This window comes from Neomonachus schauinslandi, chromosome 6, assembly GCF_002201575.2.
Source record: "Neomonachus schauinslandi chromosome 6, ASM220157v2, whole genome shotgun sequence".
In the NCBI taxonomy this organism is placed as follows: domain Eukaryota; kingdom Metazoa; phylum Chordata; class Mammalia; order Carnivora; family Phocidae; genus Neomonachus; species Neomonachus schauinslandi.
Genome location: NC_058408.1, coordinates 84,755,003 through 84,771,980, shown reverse-complemented (window position 1 = coordinate 84,771,980; position 16,978 = coordinate 84,755,003). Strand labels below are relative to the sequence as shown.

General features: G+C 43.3%; 2 protein-coding genes across 2 annotated transcripts in view; one reads left to right on the top strand and one right to left on the bottom strand.

The window, feature by feature from the left end:
• The window catches only part of DISC1 (DISC1 scaffold protein), a 326,114-nt gene that overhangs the window by 244,972 nt on the left and 64,164 nt on the right, over positions 1-16,978 (top strand). The window contains exon 10 of the mRNA XM_021696148.1: positions 6,032-6,092. Coding sequence (XP_021551823.1) covers positions 6,032-6,092 — 61 coding nt within the window. The remainder of the gene's footprint in view (positions 1-6,031; positions 6,093-16,978) is intronic.
• LOC110585932 (polyadenylate-binding protein-interacting protein 1-like) lies at positions 11,177-12,514 on the bottom strand. Its single transcript, XM_044916463.1, has one exon. The coding sequence runs from the start codon at positions 12,401-12,403 to the stop codon at positions 11,300-11,302; it is 1,104 nt and encodes a 367-aa protein (XP_044772398.1). The 5' UTR covers positions 12,404-12,514; the 3' UTR covers positions 11,177-11,299.

Below are 16,978 nucleotides of genomic sequence, written 5' to 3'. Positions count from 1 at the left end.
GATAAGGAGTCAGCCTGGGTGTTGCTCATTTCCTGTACTATTATCATGACAAGTATTGCTGTCCTTTTATGATGCAAACAAAGGATATAATGCACTAGAACCTAGTTAGACCTGTTTTCCACTTAACATTCTTTTACCTTCCTTGTTTACACTGAAAAGGATATTGCTGGGTAAATTGGTAGTGTTTTTTCATCAGACTCATTGGGGCATCTGTGGATTGAAGATTCATGGACAATGTTGCTGTGGGCTCCAGGGAGTCATCAATGTTAGAGTGTGGCCCCACAGCTCTCTCTGTGTCCCTTGAAGCCATGTCTCTTTTAGATTTATTATTTTTATTTATTTTTTTATTTTTTAAAGATTTTATTTGTTTATTTGACAGAGAGAGACACGGTGAGAGAGGGGAGAGGGAGAGGGAGAAGCAGGCTTCCCGCCGAGCAGGGAGCCCGATGCGGGGATCGATCCCAGGACCCTGGGATCATGACCCGAGCCAAAGGCAGACGCTTAACGACTGAGCCACCCAGGCGCCCTTCTCTTTTAGATTTAAATAGTGCCTCATATAGGGCCTGGCATGAAGTAGGACCCGGGTTAAATTCCTGTAACATTGATTTGTGTTTGTAGCACGCACTCTGCTAAATGTTTTCACAGATTTACTGCATTTAATTATCAATCAATTTTTGCTTAATTGGATTCATGAAATTAATTATATGAATTCCATTTAGATAATATTGCCCGACTCTGGATATAAGATTCCCTTAGCAAATGGAGAGGAGGGGAAGCGTTTCTGCATTTTCCTAGTTAGGAGGCCTGCTGACTTGGAGTATTTGGCTTCCTTCAGCACCATCCCTCGGTTCTTGGAAGCTTGCCTCAATAACCCTACCGTTCTTTTGGTGTCCACTCTAAGACCAGGTTAGGAAAGGAAGGAAGCAGAGGGACGATGAAAAGGGAAGAAAAGATAAGTTCTGTTCTCAATACATCTTGGGCATTTCTTTTTTTTCTTTAGAGACGGGGAGGCGGGTGGTGGCAGAGGGAGAGGGAGAATTTTAAGCAGGCTCCAGGCTCAGTGCGGAGCCTGGAGTGGGGCTCGATCTCATAACCCTGAGATCATGACCTGAGCTGAAATCAAGAGTCAGACAATCAACCAACCGAGCCACTCAGGCATCCCAACTTGGGCATATATCATTTAGGAAGATAAAAACTTAAACTCCCTATCTATAGTCCTGGCCTCGTTGGAAGGTTGTGAGTCAACCTAGTTCATATGCGTGCAAGGCATTGTAGGCTGCCTGGCTGGGAGATGGGTCAGGATCCAGTGAAGGCAGGATTTCAGTGCATCATCCGTGTCAGATGGCAGCCTCCAGGCAAGCAGAAAAGCATGGGAAACTGCCTGGATGCCCTTGTGTGGGGCCAGCATGTCACTACCTGGAGCCTCGGATGCTTAGATGAGCCAAGTATGTAGTGATTTCTGAACAAAATCATTAATATGGAATATATCTGGATTACTTTTAAACATAAGGATATGGCTTTCTTGCCCTCAAGGAAGGTGCTGTGCATTTTTGTCCTTTGGACGAAAGATAACATCACAATAGACTCGTAGAGACATACGATCACTACGGGCTTCTTAAGTTACTCTCACTCCCTGAGTGATATCATCTAGTCTCATCGTTCCACACACCAGTATCTTCCAACTGTCCATCTGCATGCCAGACCTTTTCTTGACTCACATATCCAACTTTGTTCTTGACATCCCCACCGGATGGCTCATAAACTCCAAGTTATCAGATCCAAACTTGGACTCTTTTTAAGCTTCTCAACTGCTTTTATTTTTTCCAGCTTATGGAGGTATGATTGACAAATAAAATTGTGAGGTATTTAAAGTATACAACGTGATGATTTGATACATGTGTGCATTGTGAAAGAACCACCTCCTTGTCCATCCAGTTAATTAACACAGCCATCACCACATATATTTGCCTTTTTTTTTTTTTTTTTTGGTGAGAACATTTAAGTTCTACTCTCTTAGCAAATTCCAGTCTAAGATGGAACTCTTGCTCGTCTCCCCAAACTGGTTTCACCTGCATTCTTCCCATCTCCGTTGATGGCAACTCTATTTTCCAGTGGCTCAGGGCAAAAACCCTGTAGTCATTCTTGATGGGTCTCTTTTTCATACACCTGAATTCAATCCATCAGGAACTCCTGATGTCTCTATCTTTAAAATATATCTAAAATCTGCCTCTTATCACCCACTCCTGTGTCACCATGGTCTCAGTCCCCACTACCTCATCCTGGATTTTTGCTCTAACCTTCCTGTTTCTCTCTACTTATCCCATGTCTTCCTAGAGTCTATTCTCAACATAGCAGCCATGAGCCAATTTGTCGCCTTTTTTTCTCCAGTGTTTTCTCTTCTCTTTCAGAGCGCTCAAAATCCTGACATGGCTTTCTAGTAACTACAGCTATATAACAAATCATTCCCAAACCCAATGACTTACAGTCATTTATTGTGTGCACAAATTCTGTGAGTCAGGCATTTAGACCCAGAGCAACAGAGGTGGCTTGTCTCTGTTTCATGATGTCTGGGTCCCTCAGACTCTATGGTTCAAATCCTCTGAAAGCTTGCTCACTCCCATATCTGGCTGTTGGCTGAGAGCTTCACCTGGGCCTTCAGCCAGAACACTTACGCATGACTTCTCTGTGTGGCTTGGGCTTCCTTACAACGTGGTGGCTGGGTTCCCAGTAGAAAGAGCCAGGCAGAAGCTGGACCCTAGCCTCAGAGGCTAAAGAGCATCCTTCCTGTCATTCTCTATTAGTTGTAATGTCATAGCGTATTTAGATTGAAGAGGAGGGAAATAGATTTCACTGCTTGATGGAAAATGGCCAAGTTCTGGAATAGTGTGTGGGACCCAGAATATTACTGTGGCCATGGTTTGGAAATACAGTTTGCCACAGTGGCCTGCATGATTGGAGCTGGGCTATTCCTCTGCCTTCATCTCTTTCCCCAGAGAACATCTGCTCCAGATGTTGCTGGAGTGGTCAGGTGTGCTCCTGCCCTAGGACCTTTAGACTGGTTGGTCCTTCCACCTGCTCTGCTCTTTCCAGGATGGCTGCTCATGTGCTCCCCGCACCCTTTTCATGCTTCTACTCAAATATCACCTTCCCAATGATGCCTGACCACTCTACAGCCCCATTCTGATCCCCTTCTCTTGCTTTGTAGTACTTACAACCTTCTAGTACTCTATGGAACTCTTAAGTTTATTCTTTATTACCTGTCCCTACCAGAATGAAGCATGACATAGGCAGGAATCTTTTTTTCTTTGTTTTTTTAGATTTTATTTTATTATGTTATGTTAGTCATCATACGTTACATCATGAGTTTTTGATGTAGTGTTCCATGATTCATTGTTTGCATATAACACCCAGGGCTCCATGCAGAACGTGCCCTCTTTAATACCCATCACCAGGCTAACCCATCCCCCCACCCCCTCTCCTCTAGAACCCTCAGTTTGTTTCTCAGAGTCTATAGTCTCTCATGGTTTGTCTCCCCTTCCAATTTCCCCCCCTTCATTTTTCCCTTCCTGCTATCTTTTTTTTTTTTTTTTAAAGATTTTATTTATTTATTTGACAGAGAGATAGACAGAAGAGCACAAGCAGAGGGAGTGGCAGAGGGAGAGGGAGAAGCAGGCTCTGCACTGAGCAGGGAACCCGATGCGGGACTCGATCCCGGGACTCCAGGATCATGACCTGAGCCGAAGGCAGACGCTTAACCATCTGAGCCACCCAGGCGCCCCTCTTTTTTTTTTTAAACATATAATGAATTATTTGTTTCAGAGGTACAGGTCTGTGATTCAACAGTCTTACACAATTCACAGCGTTCACCATAGCACATGCCCTCCCCAATGTCCATCACCCAGCCACCCCATCCCTCCCAACCCCCACCACTCCAGCAACCCTCAGTTTGTTTCCTGAGATTAACAATTCCTCATATCAGTCAGATCATATGATACTTGTCTTTCTCTGAATGACTTATTTCACTTAGCATAATACCCTCTAGTTCCATCCACGTCGTTACAAATGGCAAGATTTTGGGTTTTTTTTTTGATGGCTGCATAATATTCCATTGTATATATATACCACTCTCCTTTATCCATTCATCTGTTGATGGACATCTTGGCTCTTTCCATAGTTTGGCTATTGTGGACATTGCTGCTATAAACATTGGGGTGCACGTACTCCTTCCGATCACTACATTTATCTTTGGGGTAAATACCCAGTAGTGGAATTGCTGGGTCGTATGGCAGCTCTATTTTCAACTTTTTGAGGAACCTCCATACTGTTTTGCAGAGTGGTTGCACCAGCTTGCATTCCCACCAACAGTGTAGGAGGGTTCCCCTTTCTCCACATCCCTGCCAACATCTGTCGTTTCCTGACTTGTTAATTTTAGCCATTCTGACTGGTGTGAGGTGGCATCTCATTGAGATTTTGATTTTGATTTCCCTGATGCCAAGTGATTTTGAGCACTTTTTCATATGTCTGTTGGTCATTTGGGCAGGAATCTTTATTGCTTCTTTTCACGGGTTTATCCCAAGGGCTTAGAATGGCATGTGGCACGTAAATATGTACAGGATGTGAAAGAGAGCACTTCCAGTTGAGACATTCTGAATTTGTAGTCCTTGTGCTGGATGAACCAGGGAACAGATCTCTGCTTCACGGAGCCATATGCCCATATCTTACTCCCCGTGCTAGCGCAGTACCCAATGCACAGTAGGTGCTGAAAATAAATATTTAATTTATTTGGAGAAAAAAACTCAGCACAACTTCACTTGTAAATAAGGCTGGCATAAATCAATAAGATTAAGAGACCAACTTAAAGAGTTGCTTTCCCTGGGTACATTTCTGTTTTTATCCATTATGAACTGATGAACCAGAACTTGTTTTAATTTCTGTATAAATCTTTACAAGGAATTTCAAGGTCCTTTTTCCAATTCCAAATATACCCACCTGTCCTTCACCCTAACACACACGTGGTGATAAAATAGAGTCCTGAGAGCCCCCTCGGCAGAGGCTCAGGGCAGAGAGGCAGCTTGACTTCTGCTTTCCACACACCCCAACTTTAGAGTGTAAATGCATGAATTACCTTTGACAACACAGGTTGGGATAAAAACACTAATAAACTCCACGATAGCGATAATAATAGTCATGATAGAAATGGCGACGACATCACTCATTACAGCTACCATCTGATGGGGACTTCTCTGCTGCCGCCTGCTCTTCTGGGCACTTCATATTCCCATTTCTGCCAGTGATCACCTTGAGAGGGTGGATCAGGACTTGTCCAGAATGCACCAAATCTCTCTTTCTTTAATACAAAAATGTTTATTTCTATAGTAAAACAGCATGAGTTGTCCCTTTTATTCCCTCTATTTTAAAAAAGTGACAATGTCAAATCAACATTTTGATTTTTTAGAAAGATTTTATTTATTTATTCATGAGAGAGAGAGAGAGAGGCAGAGGGAGAAGCAGGCTCCCCTCGGATCCTGGGATCACAACCTGAGCCAAAGGCAGACACTTAACTGACTGAGCCACCCAGGCGCCCAACATTTTGATTTTTTTTAACGTATTAAGAGGACAGAAAAAAAATCAACATTTTCGTCACTTACAAAAGACCAAATCTCTTTTTATGAGTAAAGTGCCTCTTTGATCCATGGGGGCACAACAATCATCTATTCCTCCAGCATATGGTGATTGCGAGGCTCTGAGTTTATCTCTAGGGGCCACTGACCTCTCAGCTTTGGAAACTGAGCCGTTGATGGCAACTCAGCTCAAGTTCTGTCGGGATCAGGTTTCCATGTGTTTCTCAGCATTTCCAGCACCTGGCTCCAGGCGGCCACCCCAGTGGATTCGCGTGCTTTCCAAACTTAGGAGGTGATCATTACTGTCGGCCTGACTGCGATCCTTTGGTTTTGGGCTTTTAGTTGAGCACTTCTGGGTTTTGTTCAATCTTTGAGTACAATTGCCTCAACTTTGGATTTTTGTTTTGCAGAAATGGGTGTGAAGGAGAATGCTCTGAAGTACATGAAAATGCTTGAGGATAAGCTGCGTAGGTAAGGATAAGAATGTCTTCATTACAGACTCCACGGTGCGCCTGGGTTCTTGACTGTGACAGAATTTAGTGAAAGCAAAGAGAAAGGCTCACCAATTTCTGTAATAAGTGAACAAAGAAAAACACACAAAAAGGAATCCTTTGAATTTTGTAACAGGATTCAAGCAGGTGCCATATAAACATCCCCCAGTCCTTTTCTCCTCTTTATAAAAGGTAAATAGGTGAAGATGTTTAAAAGTGTCTGGGGGAGATCACAAGTTAGTTTTCATGCTCCATAAGATGAATCTTCTTTGCCATGTTAAATTCCGAATTCGTGCCTCGGTCTGTTTTTTTCTTTTTAATGTCTGAAGTGGGTCTTATGGATTTTGACCCAGCTTATACATGTTTTGGAACAATATAAAAAAAAATGCACATCTTAGGTTCTGTTTTGAATCCTGAATCAAAACCAGCATGGAAATTCACGGTTGCTATTTTTTTTTTAACCCAATTAGAAATTCAGATTTGAGAAACATTACGGATGTTGCAGCATGTCAAGATGTTTCTCATTTTTGTGGATGTGTGCTCATGAAAATAAATCCCAGCCACCAGGATCTGTTCCTAATTAAGGAAACAAGTATGAGAATGTAATGTGTACTTTCTTCCCTGGGAGTCATTTAGCTTTATGGACTGTTTTGCTACTCTTTTGGAATTGTTAAATAACTCTTTAAATAGGCTATGCCTTAAACCTTTATGGGCTCAGATAACGCCATTGGCTAAAATGCTTGTCCTTTAAAAGATACTGAGAGATGCTGTTTTGCTGAGTTCTGCTCTGCGGGGCAGGGAAGGTACTATGGGATTTGTTCTAAAGCTTGCAAAGCTAGTTCTTCCAACCATTGACTGCTGTTTCCCCTGCCTCTGGCGCCCTAGACACAAGGAGGACCTGTGACAAAGGTGGTCAGTAGAGAGTGTGGGGTAAGGGCACGCAGGTATTAGCATCCTCGAAGGAAATGTCTCCCCTCCTTAGAAAGTAGGATACTCATCTGGATCAGGTGCTCCGCTCTGAGTGCATCCTCTCCTTCTCTTCTGTGTACTCAGGCAGGTTTCAGCATATCCCCTGTTGACCATATCCAGCTAACATTTTTAGCCGTAAGCACCGCACACACCATACACCACACCGCACCCACTGGGTTACTGGTCCGCAGCTCCGAGTGGAAGGAGCTTGGGCATTGGTGGAGAGACGCCCATTGAGAATGTGGCTCTACAGCTTATCCAACTGCCTAACCTCCAGTGAACATCCGCCGTCAGCCTCCCAGCGATAAAGCTGAAGGAGGGGTACCTGCCTTCTCGAGTCAGGGCGTGCATTGAAGTAAATAGCAGAGATAAAGCCCGCACTTAGTGGGCAGTCAGCAAACGTTCGTTCCCTTCGCTTCCTGCTGCTTCGGATCTTCGCTCTCCTCTTCATCGGAACTGAGTGAGCAGTCGTGCCCAGGATTCATCCTTTTCCCTCCACACCAGGTCCTCCTGCTGTGTATCCAGCCCGGAGAACAGTCCATCACCCGGCTGGATGGGCCCTTGCACCTGGCCTGTGTGACACCTACATTCTCTCCCCAGGCCCTCGCCTCCCGCTCCGGGTCCCCCGGTCCTGCCAGGCTGGCCTCTTGTATGCCCTCGAGCCCGCCCAAACTTCCCCTGCTCCTGTGGGTCTGTCTTCTCTCGCTGAATGACCGTAATAGCTGCTTTCTATGTTTTTCCGTCTCTTGTCGCCCTTCCCACTCTACTTTCCAGGTGGTCTTGAGTGAGCACCTTAATCTTACTGTGGCTCCTTGCATTTTCCATGTGGCCTGTGTGTGTCCTTCAGCGTCATCACCCTGCCACGTCACTCCACCATCAGTACTCACTTGTACTGAGTCTGTCATGTTTCCCAATGCCACTGGGTGCTTTTTCCTGTGGAGAAACTAACTGAGACCGGAAATGGTCAAGGGCTGTTATCCAGGGAAGTACTTGGTTGAGCCGTGTGAAATTACTGATATTAGATCACGTTGATTTGGAAAGATGATGGTTTCCTATGGCTCAACCCAGTATCTAGGGATTTGGAGTCCCCTTCAGGAGGGTCAGATGCTCTGGCCTGGGACTGGCCAGTGTCCTCCCTGTGGCACACTCTCTGTCACCATTCCCCTTGCATGCACCCCAGTAGCCGCTCCCAGCTCCGCCCTCAGTGGCCCTACATCTATCTACAGCTTTTCATCCTTCATGCTTTAGCTGTCCCCTTCTTGAAGCCTTCCATGACTCCCCAAGACTGAGAAATGTGCTTGCCTTGAATTCTTTTCACTTTTAAAATGCTGAATGAGAGGTATTGCCGATCATGTCTGTCTTGTTCAGCGTGTATCCTCTGTGATTTGATGGTGCTGAACAGTGTAAGGGTATCCCACAAATAGTTGGTGAGTTAATGGTTGAGTGAATGCAGTTAACTTATAGCCACCCCCCCCGCCCAGTCCCATCTTCCATCACCTTCTGCCTCCCTCCCTGCCCCTCCGGCCTTGTGGCTGCATGAGTCGCATATATTCGTCACTTAGGATCCGTCAACAGCCTCAGATGACCAGAGTGGCAGCTGACCCATCCTGCAGACTACTTCCTGAGCTCCTTTTCCTTTGCTTGAAGCTTGAAGCTGTAAGAGATCTGGTGCAGATGTGTCTGAACTGTTGTGGTAGAAACACTGGGATAGGAGGGAAGGCAGTGGGCGGTAGGCAGAGTTGCAGACAGAGGCTAGGTGCACCTTCAGGTGTGTGCAGGGAGTTTTACTGCTGCCTTAGAGCAGGAGGCCAGACTGGATGCTGTGGGAAGTATGGGAATGGTCAGTCTCCCCCTCCTGAACCGTCCTCCCCACTGGGCCGAGGAGCGAGGGTTGCCTCCCAGTCCCAATTCTTTCCACGAGAACCAACATCTTAAAACACAAGACCAGTTTTTCGCGCCTGGAACAGTTTGCATCATAGTGGTTGCTCATTTAATACTGCGGGATATTGACCAAAGCAAGGCGAGATGCTGATGGAAATCTTTGTTGCTTATTTCCACTGTCTGCAGCCTCTCTTGGTCTTCCAGAGATTTCAAAAGGAAGTGGCTAAGAACTGAAAAGAATGTTCATTTCCCCCTTTGAATGCACGGAGGACACGATTTATGATCAGTGCTACAGCGAGGTTTGGATCTGGCCAGTCATGATTTGGGGAACAAATCTAAATGACAAGAGTATCTTTGTTACTATCTCAGCACACACAGAGACAGATTGCTGGGCTCAACATCCCACTCCCCATCAAGAAAGTCAAGTGAATTAGGAAGTTAGGAAGTATCTGATTCTGTCAGTGTTTCGCAGGGGTACCTGCATGGGACAAAACAAAGCAGGCAAATATTAAATGGGGGCTTTTAGTCTATATTTAAACAAAGATTTGCCTTTTAACAGTCTGAGTTCTATAAAAAAAAGAAAAGAAATTCCCTTCTGAATTTGAATGCCTAAAAAAATTCACAAAGTTTTTTTCAAAACTTGTTTTGGTTTTATTTGCTATCAAACTATGTTAAAGCTACAAAAGAGTCGATGCTCTGAAATCAATTATGTTATTTTACATACTCAGGATACCTATTCAGTCAAGTGTAATTGTCAGTAGATAAATAGTAAAATCATGTATTTGTAAATTACACCTATAAACTCTATTTCATGTAACGTACATGAGAATAAATATAGATATATATATATATATATAAATATACATATATATGTACGCATACACATATATAATCACACAAATTTGCAATTGAAAAATAAACATATTTCATGGTCATTCTATTTATTTTGAAAATTCTCTTTTAGTAACACTGCATTGACTGGAAGTCTATGAATCAGAAGGAGGTCATATTCTCTCCTTTAATATCTAACCTTCCTATCAGGGAGTGACTGGGGAGAGAATATGGCTTACCATTTCTCTCTGTCAGCGAAAGGCAGAGACACCAACACGCTTCTGGCAAATACACCTTGTTTTCCAGAAGAAAATGAACTGATAACAAAAGTCATCTGAGTTCTAAGTTAGATACATGTATGTCCCTGTTTCCCCTTCTACAGACGAGAGCTACTACTTGGGGGTTTTTCCTTGCTCACCTGTTTCACGGATATTCCTCCTTCCCTTCTCTTCTCTGGACAGGCAGGAGGGTGGCTGTCGCCTGAATCACATGGCCAGGCCACAGACCCAGACCCTTGCTGCTTTCCTCTCTGTTCCCACTACTACGGCCTCTGACTCAGGAGCCCTCCCTCCCTAGCCCCTGGGTGCACATTCATCCTCGTGGCTCAGCACAGTACGCCTTCTCTATAAAGCTTTGTGGCCTTCTGCTGCCTTCTTGGCATCCACAGTGGGAGCCACTTAGGACAATTTGTTGCAATGACTTCTGTCTGATTCTATTAGACTGTGAGGGCCTGGAGAATGGGTTCCATGCCTTACTTGCTTTGTCTTCCAAGTGGCTGGCATGCTGTTTGGCATGTGGTAAACATTCAGTAAAATTATATTTAGTGCAAGAATGAATGGCTAAATAGCAGTTGTATCTTGATACTTTATTTTCAACTATTAGATTCAAAAAGTTAAGGCAGCCTAAGGACATATAATGCCCCAGAATCTATTTGTCTTGCCATTAAATCTTAATGGTATATAACAGAATAGAACAACAACAACAAATCTACTCTTAAAGAGCTTTCCTCACTTATTCTTACTCCCTCAGATTTATTGTCTCCAGAGGTTAAGAGTTAAGGGTGATATTTTGGGCTGGCTAACTTTCCCTTATGGCCAAACCTTGCTTTAATTTCCTTTGTCTCTGTTACTACATCTTCTCCGTTAGCTGTCTTTCCCAAAGACTCAACAGAAATATTCAAAAGTTGTATAGACGGGTTGCATTTTTTTATTGACCATATGTTCTATCTTTTTTTTTTTTTAATTTCAAAATCAATTTTGTTGCAGCCAGAACAGTGGAATTAACTGTACATAATAAACTATTATATATAATTACACATTTTAAGTTATAGGGAATAAAGTTTATTTTGGCAGATAGTGTTAAACAAAATTAAAGTTGCATACATTAGTAACATAACTCAACATCCTTAATTTGGTATAAGTGTGACACATTTTCCTGTTTTCCTGTGTTCTGCTAAATCACCATAACCTAAACTGCTTTATAAAACTGTTATGTTGAAATTTAGCTTTACTGTTTTCGCTTACGCTCTGATTCCAAACAAAACTTTTCATAAGCTTCTTCTATCTCTGGGTCCATCTCATCATCAATATCATCCAAGTATGGATCACCAGCCCCTGATAAATCTGTCCCATTTTCTTCATAATCTGGAAAAAAGTCTTCTCTTTCAAGTAACTCTTGATATTTCTCTTGGTAATCTGGGTCGGCCGTAGTGAAAGGAACACCATCAGAGGTATAAAATGTTGGTTCATTCATAAAATAATTAGGGTCATTTTCAGGTGTTGCTTCTCTGTACGTTGAAGTTGCGTGGACTCTACCCCAGTTACTTGACCGGAGAGCAACAAGCTTCAAGAGCATCTGTTTCCCATCTCTGCTGCAATTTGCATCTAGGACAACATTCTCAATTCTCTGAATGATTTCTTCCATATCAGTCTTTCCTTTCTCCTTCCAGGCATCTTCCAAAACTGACCCTGTCAACTTCAGTAATTTTACTGCACAAATTAAGTTGTCATCCATAGGATTAGAAAAGAGAGCATTCAGCAACTCCCGAAGACCAACCTGAAGAATATCTGCTCTTGTAACCTGTCCATTTGTTCCCTTGATCTCCAGGTTAAGATAGAGCTCCCCCAGGAAGAGAACAAATGCGTGGAATCGTTTCCGAGTCACTTCGTCACCTTTTGCAGCTTGATCTTTAACTTCATATTCAGTCCGACATCTTTGAAGCAGCAACTGACGAAAGTTGCCGCTCTGTGGGCTAATTGTCAGATGATGGGACAGGTAATTACACAGGCGAGCTCCCATGTAAGAGAAATTTGGGATAGATGTGGCCTGTTGATAGATGAGTTCTACAAGTTCTTGCAAAGCATCATCTGTTGTAACCCAGCCATTCAGGGTCTCTGCAAACTGTTCAATTTCAGTTTCAAAACTGCCAGGCTGCTCTGTAAGATGATTCAAAAAATCCTGAACATATTCTGATAGAGTAGGATAATCCTCACAACCATCTTCATAGGATTCTGTATAATTAGAAGAATAACCTGATGGGTAAAATTCAGGAGCATTCGCAGACAGTTTAGACATTAACACAGGAGCTACAACCACCTGGGGTTTAGCCATTGCTGACTCCAAGTTCTGCTGTGGGATATTATCCTGTGAACTAGGTGGAGCTCTCAGGGGCCTCGTTTGTTCCCAGGCGGGCCCGACCTACGCGGTGGTTCTCAGGAGAGAAGTGCCGACCATATGTTCTATCTTTAAGTGTTGTGCAGGAGAAATTCATTATTGTCCAATGGCAAACCCATGTCCCTGGCTAGTGTACCCCAAGCCCTCTACCCTATGGCTAAGGAGTAATGGTTCCATTTAACCTCGTGGAATCTCTCGTATGCATGACTAATGGGAAACTGTCTCTTTCTTCCAGCCTCTTCTGGTTCTATTGCTATTTTTTTTTTTTTCTGCAGTTGAATATGAAAACTTTGTCAGTACGGTTCACTGGATTATAGGTTACTTTTGTTTCCTTGTGCTCTTCTGTGTTTCTTAAGTATCCCCCCCTCCCCCCGCCCGGAGTATGTATCAGACTTTTATAATCAGAAAGCAGAAAAATCATTAAAATTTGTTTTGAATATAGAAATATAGAAATCGTTAGATACTTCTTAGAGGCCCTTCTTAGCTTTAGAAAAGACTATCAGACATATATCGGTTTCCTCTGAACTTTACTTTGAAATTTAGACTGACATCTTTCACAAGGTGATTTGCTTCTTTTTTAAAAAAAATTAGTGATTAGTTTCTAATTATTTTGAAATTTCCATATGGTCAGCTTTACTACTAGGAAGTGGTGGCTGGGTGAACTCGCTCTGCTGATGAACAAGGGTGACCAGCAGGGGTGAGCAGAGAGGGAAACGTCCTGGTGGCTTCCTACCTGGACCCCCCGACTACCTCTCAGCTTGCCTGTGTGGATGGCTCTGGTTTCACATCAGAAGTTGGTAGAAACTGAGAGTCAGACAGCTCCCTGGAGTTTGGAGTACCCATCTGGCAAAATGGTATTGACCTTCTGTGTAAGGCAGCATGCAGAAGACACTCTGAGGCGTGCCTCAGAGACCAAGGTCTGATTGCCCACGATCCAGTGAGGATGGGAATCCCAGCTGCAGATACGTTCTCTGTGGGTACTTGTTTCTATTTGCTGCACACACGAGCGTCCACTTGGGTGTGGGGAGGACATTTTAGAAATTGATTTTACGTTTTCATTTTACCCACTTAAGTTTTGTCCTTGAAAGTGGTCTTGTCCTTGAGCTATTTTGTATGCAGGTAGTGCTACGTGTATTCAAGTTTTGAAACATAATACAGTGCCTGCTCGTGATTGCATTACACTGAGTATCAGAGACGGTGCCAACGATAACATGCCTTTACTTATTTTCTAATAGTGAACCAGAGATCACACTTAGCATACGCCCACTCCATCCATCCACAGAGGCAAAAGGGAGTTAATTCTACAAGAAGAGGGGTCAGCACTCAGGCTTCACAGAGTCGATGAAAGCAGGGCATGGAGACTGAAGAGGCAGGTTGGAACGTGCAGAGGAGCAGGAATCTAAAATGTGGTGGCAGCTAGTGGGGACTTGAGGCGAGAATTCATGAGCCTGATTCAGGTGCCTGGCCCTCTGCGGCAGAACAGCTAAAAGCCAAAGAGTCTGCTTATCCTAGGAGTGTATTCCAAACCTGACGGAGTGCTCTAGCCCTCACTGCAGGCAGGGCGGAACAATGAATGGAATTCTTTGAGATCCCACATGGAATGCCCTTTATGCCAAATTACGCAAGGTAATTTTGAAGTTCCTGTGTACCTGGAACAATCCATTTTCAACCCATATTGAACTTATTTCAAAAGCTGTTGAGGGAAATGAGTGTAAGAAATGGCAGCCAGGAGATAAGCAACTGGCTGCCATGGGAACCCCTTCCCCCCTCTTGGTACAAAGAAAAGAAAGCAGACCCCACGTGGACGCCGCCATTTGTTTTTTCATACTTTCTTGTTCCGTTGCTGACATATGCCTTCCTCCTCTCTTTCTTAACGGGCACACACATCAAAGGAGGTCTCCCCAGCCCTCACTTCTTCACGGCGAGCTCGGTGCCTTTCTCACTGCTTCTGCACGGTCTTGACCCCTTTCTGCTTTGCCTCTGCTGTCTCAGAAAAATGGAGATTCTCAGCTTCTTCCTTTCCCCTCCCTGATTTGCCATGACCCTCCTGCATCCACCTCCATTCCTCGCCGGGGGCTCTTTGTATCAGCTCTGTCTCATTAGCAGGAGACTTCTCATCCCCGCCCGATGAGCAGGCTCTCTACTGAGTTGAACCCTGTCTGTCCTTTCAGATTCTACTGAAGTAGATGTGGCCCACCGTGATTTCTCCCTCTTCTGGCTCCTCTCTTGTCTTCTGGCTTTCTCGAGCCTGCTCTTTGATTGCACAGCCTTGGGACACGAGTTTTCCTTTTAACGGTCTGTGTCCTGCCTTCTCGCCTCGATGGCCTGCTCAGGAAACTCTTACGATTTCACCCATAGGTTGATACATTTGTAGCAAGCCCACATTTCCCTTCTAAAACCAGATAAATCGATCCTACAAATCTATACAGCTGACTCTTGAATAACACGGGTTTGAACTGTGTAGGTCCACTTACATAAGGGATTTTTTTTTTTTAATAAATCCGGTAGAGTACTGCAAGTATATTTTCTCTTCTTTATGATTTTCTTAATGACATTTTTGCCCTCTAGCTTACTCTCTCTCTCTCTCTCTCTATATATATATATTTAAAGTAGGCCCACGCCCAGTGTGGAGCCCAACACGGGGTTTGAACTCAGGACCTGGAGATCAACCCCTGAGCTGAGATCAAGAGTAAGACGCTTAACCGACTGAGCCACCCAGGTGCCCCTTAAAGGCAGTTTTCTTTTTTTTTTTTTTTAAGATTTTATTTATTTATTTGAAAGAGAGAGACACAGCGAGAGAGGGAACACAAGCAGGGGGAGTGGGAGAGGGAGAAGCAGGCTTCCCACTGAGCAGGGAGCCCGATGTGGGGCTCGATCCCAGGACCCTGGGACCATGACCTGAGCCGAAGGCAGACGCTTAACGACTGAGCCACCCAGGTGCCCCAAAGGCAGTTTTTTTGAGGATATACTGGAAAGTCCTCATGAACACATTCATAACAAATGCAAAAACACTCTTCATGTGGCTGTTACCAACCACTCCTGGAAAAAAACAGGGGCTGCAGACTATATTGTAAGAATATGGCATCAAATACACATAACATACAAAATATGTGTTTATTGACTGCTTTTGTTATCAGAAAGGCTTTCAGGCAACAGTGGGCTATCAGTAGTTATGTTTTTGGGAAGTCAGAAGTTCTACATGGATTTTCAACTGTGCATTGTTCAAGGGTCGACTGTACAAGAAAACTGTTATAAAAATAATTCATTATTGGATTCACCCACTTTTGAATTTTGGAGCAATTTGGCCATATTGTCTAACTTGCCAAGAGAAGCAATCTTATACCAGAAAAATCTTAAGTATACTTAAAATATTAATTCCTAAATACATAAAGACACACACATCCAGAAAAAAAATATAATACACAAAATATAGCAAGATGGCATGAACTTGGAAAGAGTAGGCAAAAAAAGAAGGAAAAACAAGGATAGGGAAACTACTGGTAAAATTTATATGCGATTAGAGTCCACACCATCCTAGTTTACTATTTTGAAACTAAACTGAGGATGACTGATGTGCCTATAAAACTAAGTAACATTTTCATAAGTATATGTAAATGGTGTAGTTTATAATAAAGCTGTGGGTCTACATTTGCCTTATGAGTCACTGTAATATTTTCCAGTTTCTGAGAACTCTAGTAATGAATTTTTGCTCAGAAATAACTTTTTCCTCTGTCATGTTCAGTTATGCTGAATTAGTTTCCAGTGCGCTCAGATCAATTGAAAAAGGCCTACACACAGTTCTTTAGAAAGAGAGAGTAGAGCTCTTGCCTCTAGAAACCCAAGTCCTCCCATTAGGTGTCTTTTCTTCAGGGCTAGAAGAAATGCTACCACCACCTGAGTCCCATCTGGCCAATACACCCGGTCCACAAAGTGGGGCCAGAACACACTCTTTACTCCTAGGTGCACTGACCAGCAGCACCCAGAGGAAGGAACGAATACAAATGGTCTCCCTTTCCTGGAGACCATAAAAACAATCCTCAAACATTCTCATTCTTGATGATTATATAGATAACCTGAGACATTTCAATTTTTAAAAATTTTTAAAAATTTTCATTTTAATTGCAGTATAATTAACAGTGTAATACTAGATTCAGGTATACAGGTGCATGCCTTAATCCCCATCACCTGTTTCGCCCATCCCCCCACCCACCTCCCCTCTGGGAACCATCCATTTGTTCTTGTTCTCTATAGTTGAGTCTGTTTCTTGATTTGTGTCTCTCTCTCTTATTTTTTTCCCCTTTGCTTGTTTGTTTTGTTTCTTAAATTCCACATCTGAATGAAATCATATGGTATTTGTCTTCCTCTGAATGACTTATTTCACCTACCCTAATACTCTCCAGCCATGTTGATGGCTGAGTAGTATTCCATTGTTTGTATACGCCCCATCTTCTTTATCCATTCATTAATTGATGGGCATCTGGGCTGCTTCCATATCTTAGCTACTGTAAATAA

Coding starts and splice junctions, on each gene's coding strand:
- LOC110585932 (XM_044916463.1), bottom strand. CDS start 12,403: ATGGCTAAACCCCAGGTGGTTGTAGCTCCTGTGTTAATGTCTAAACTG.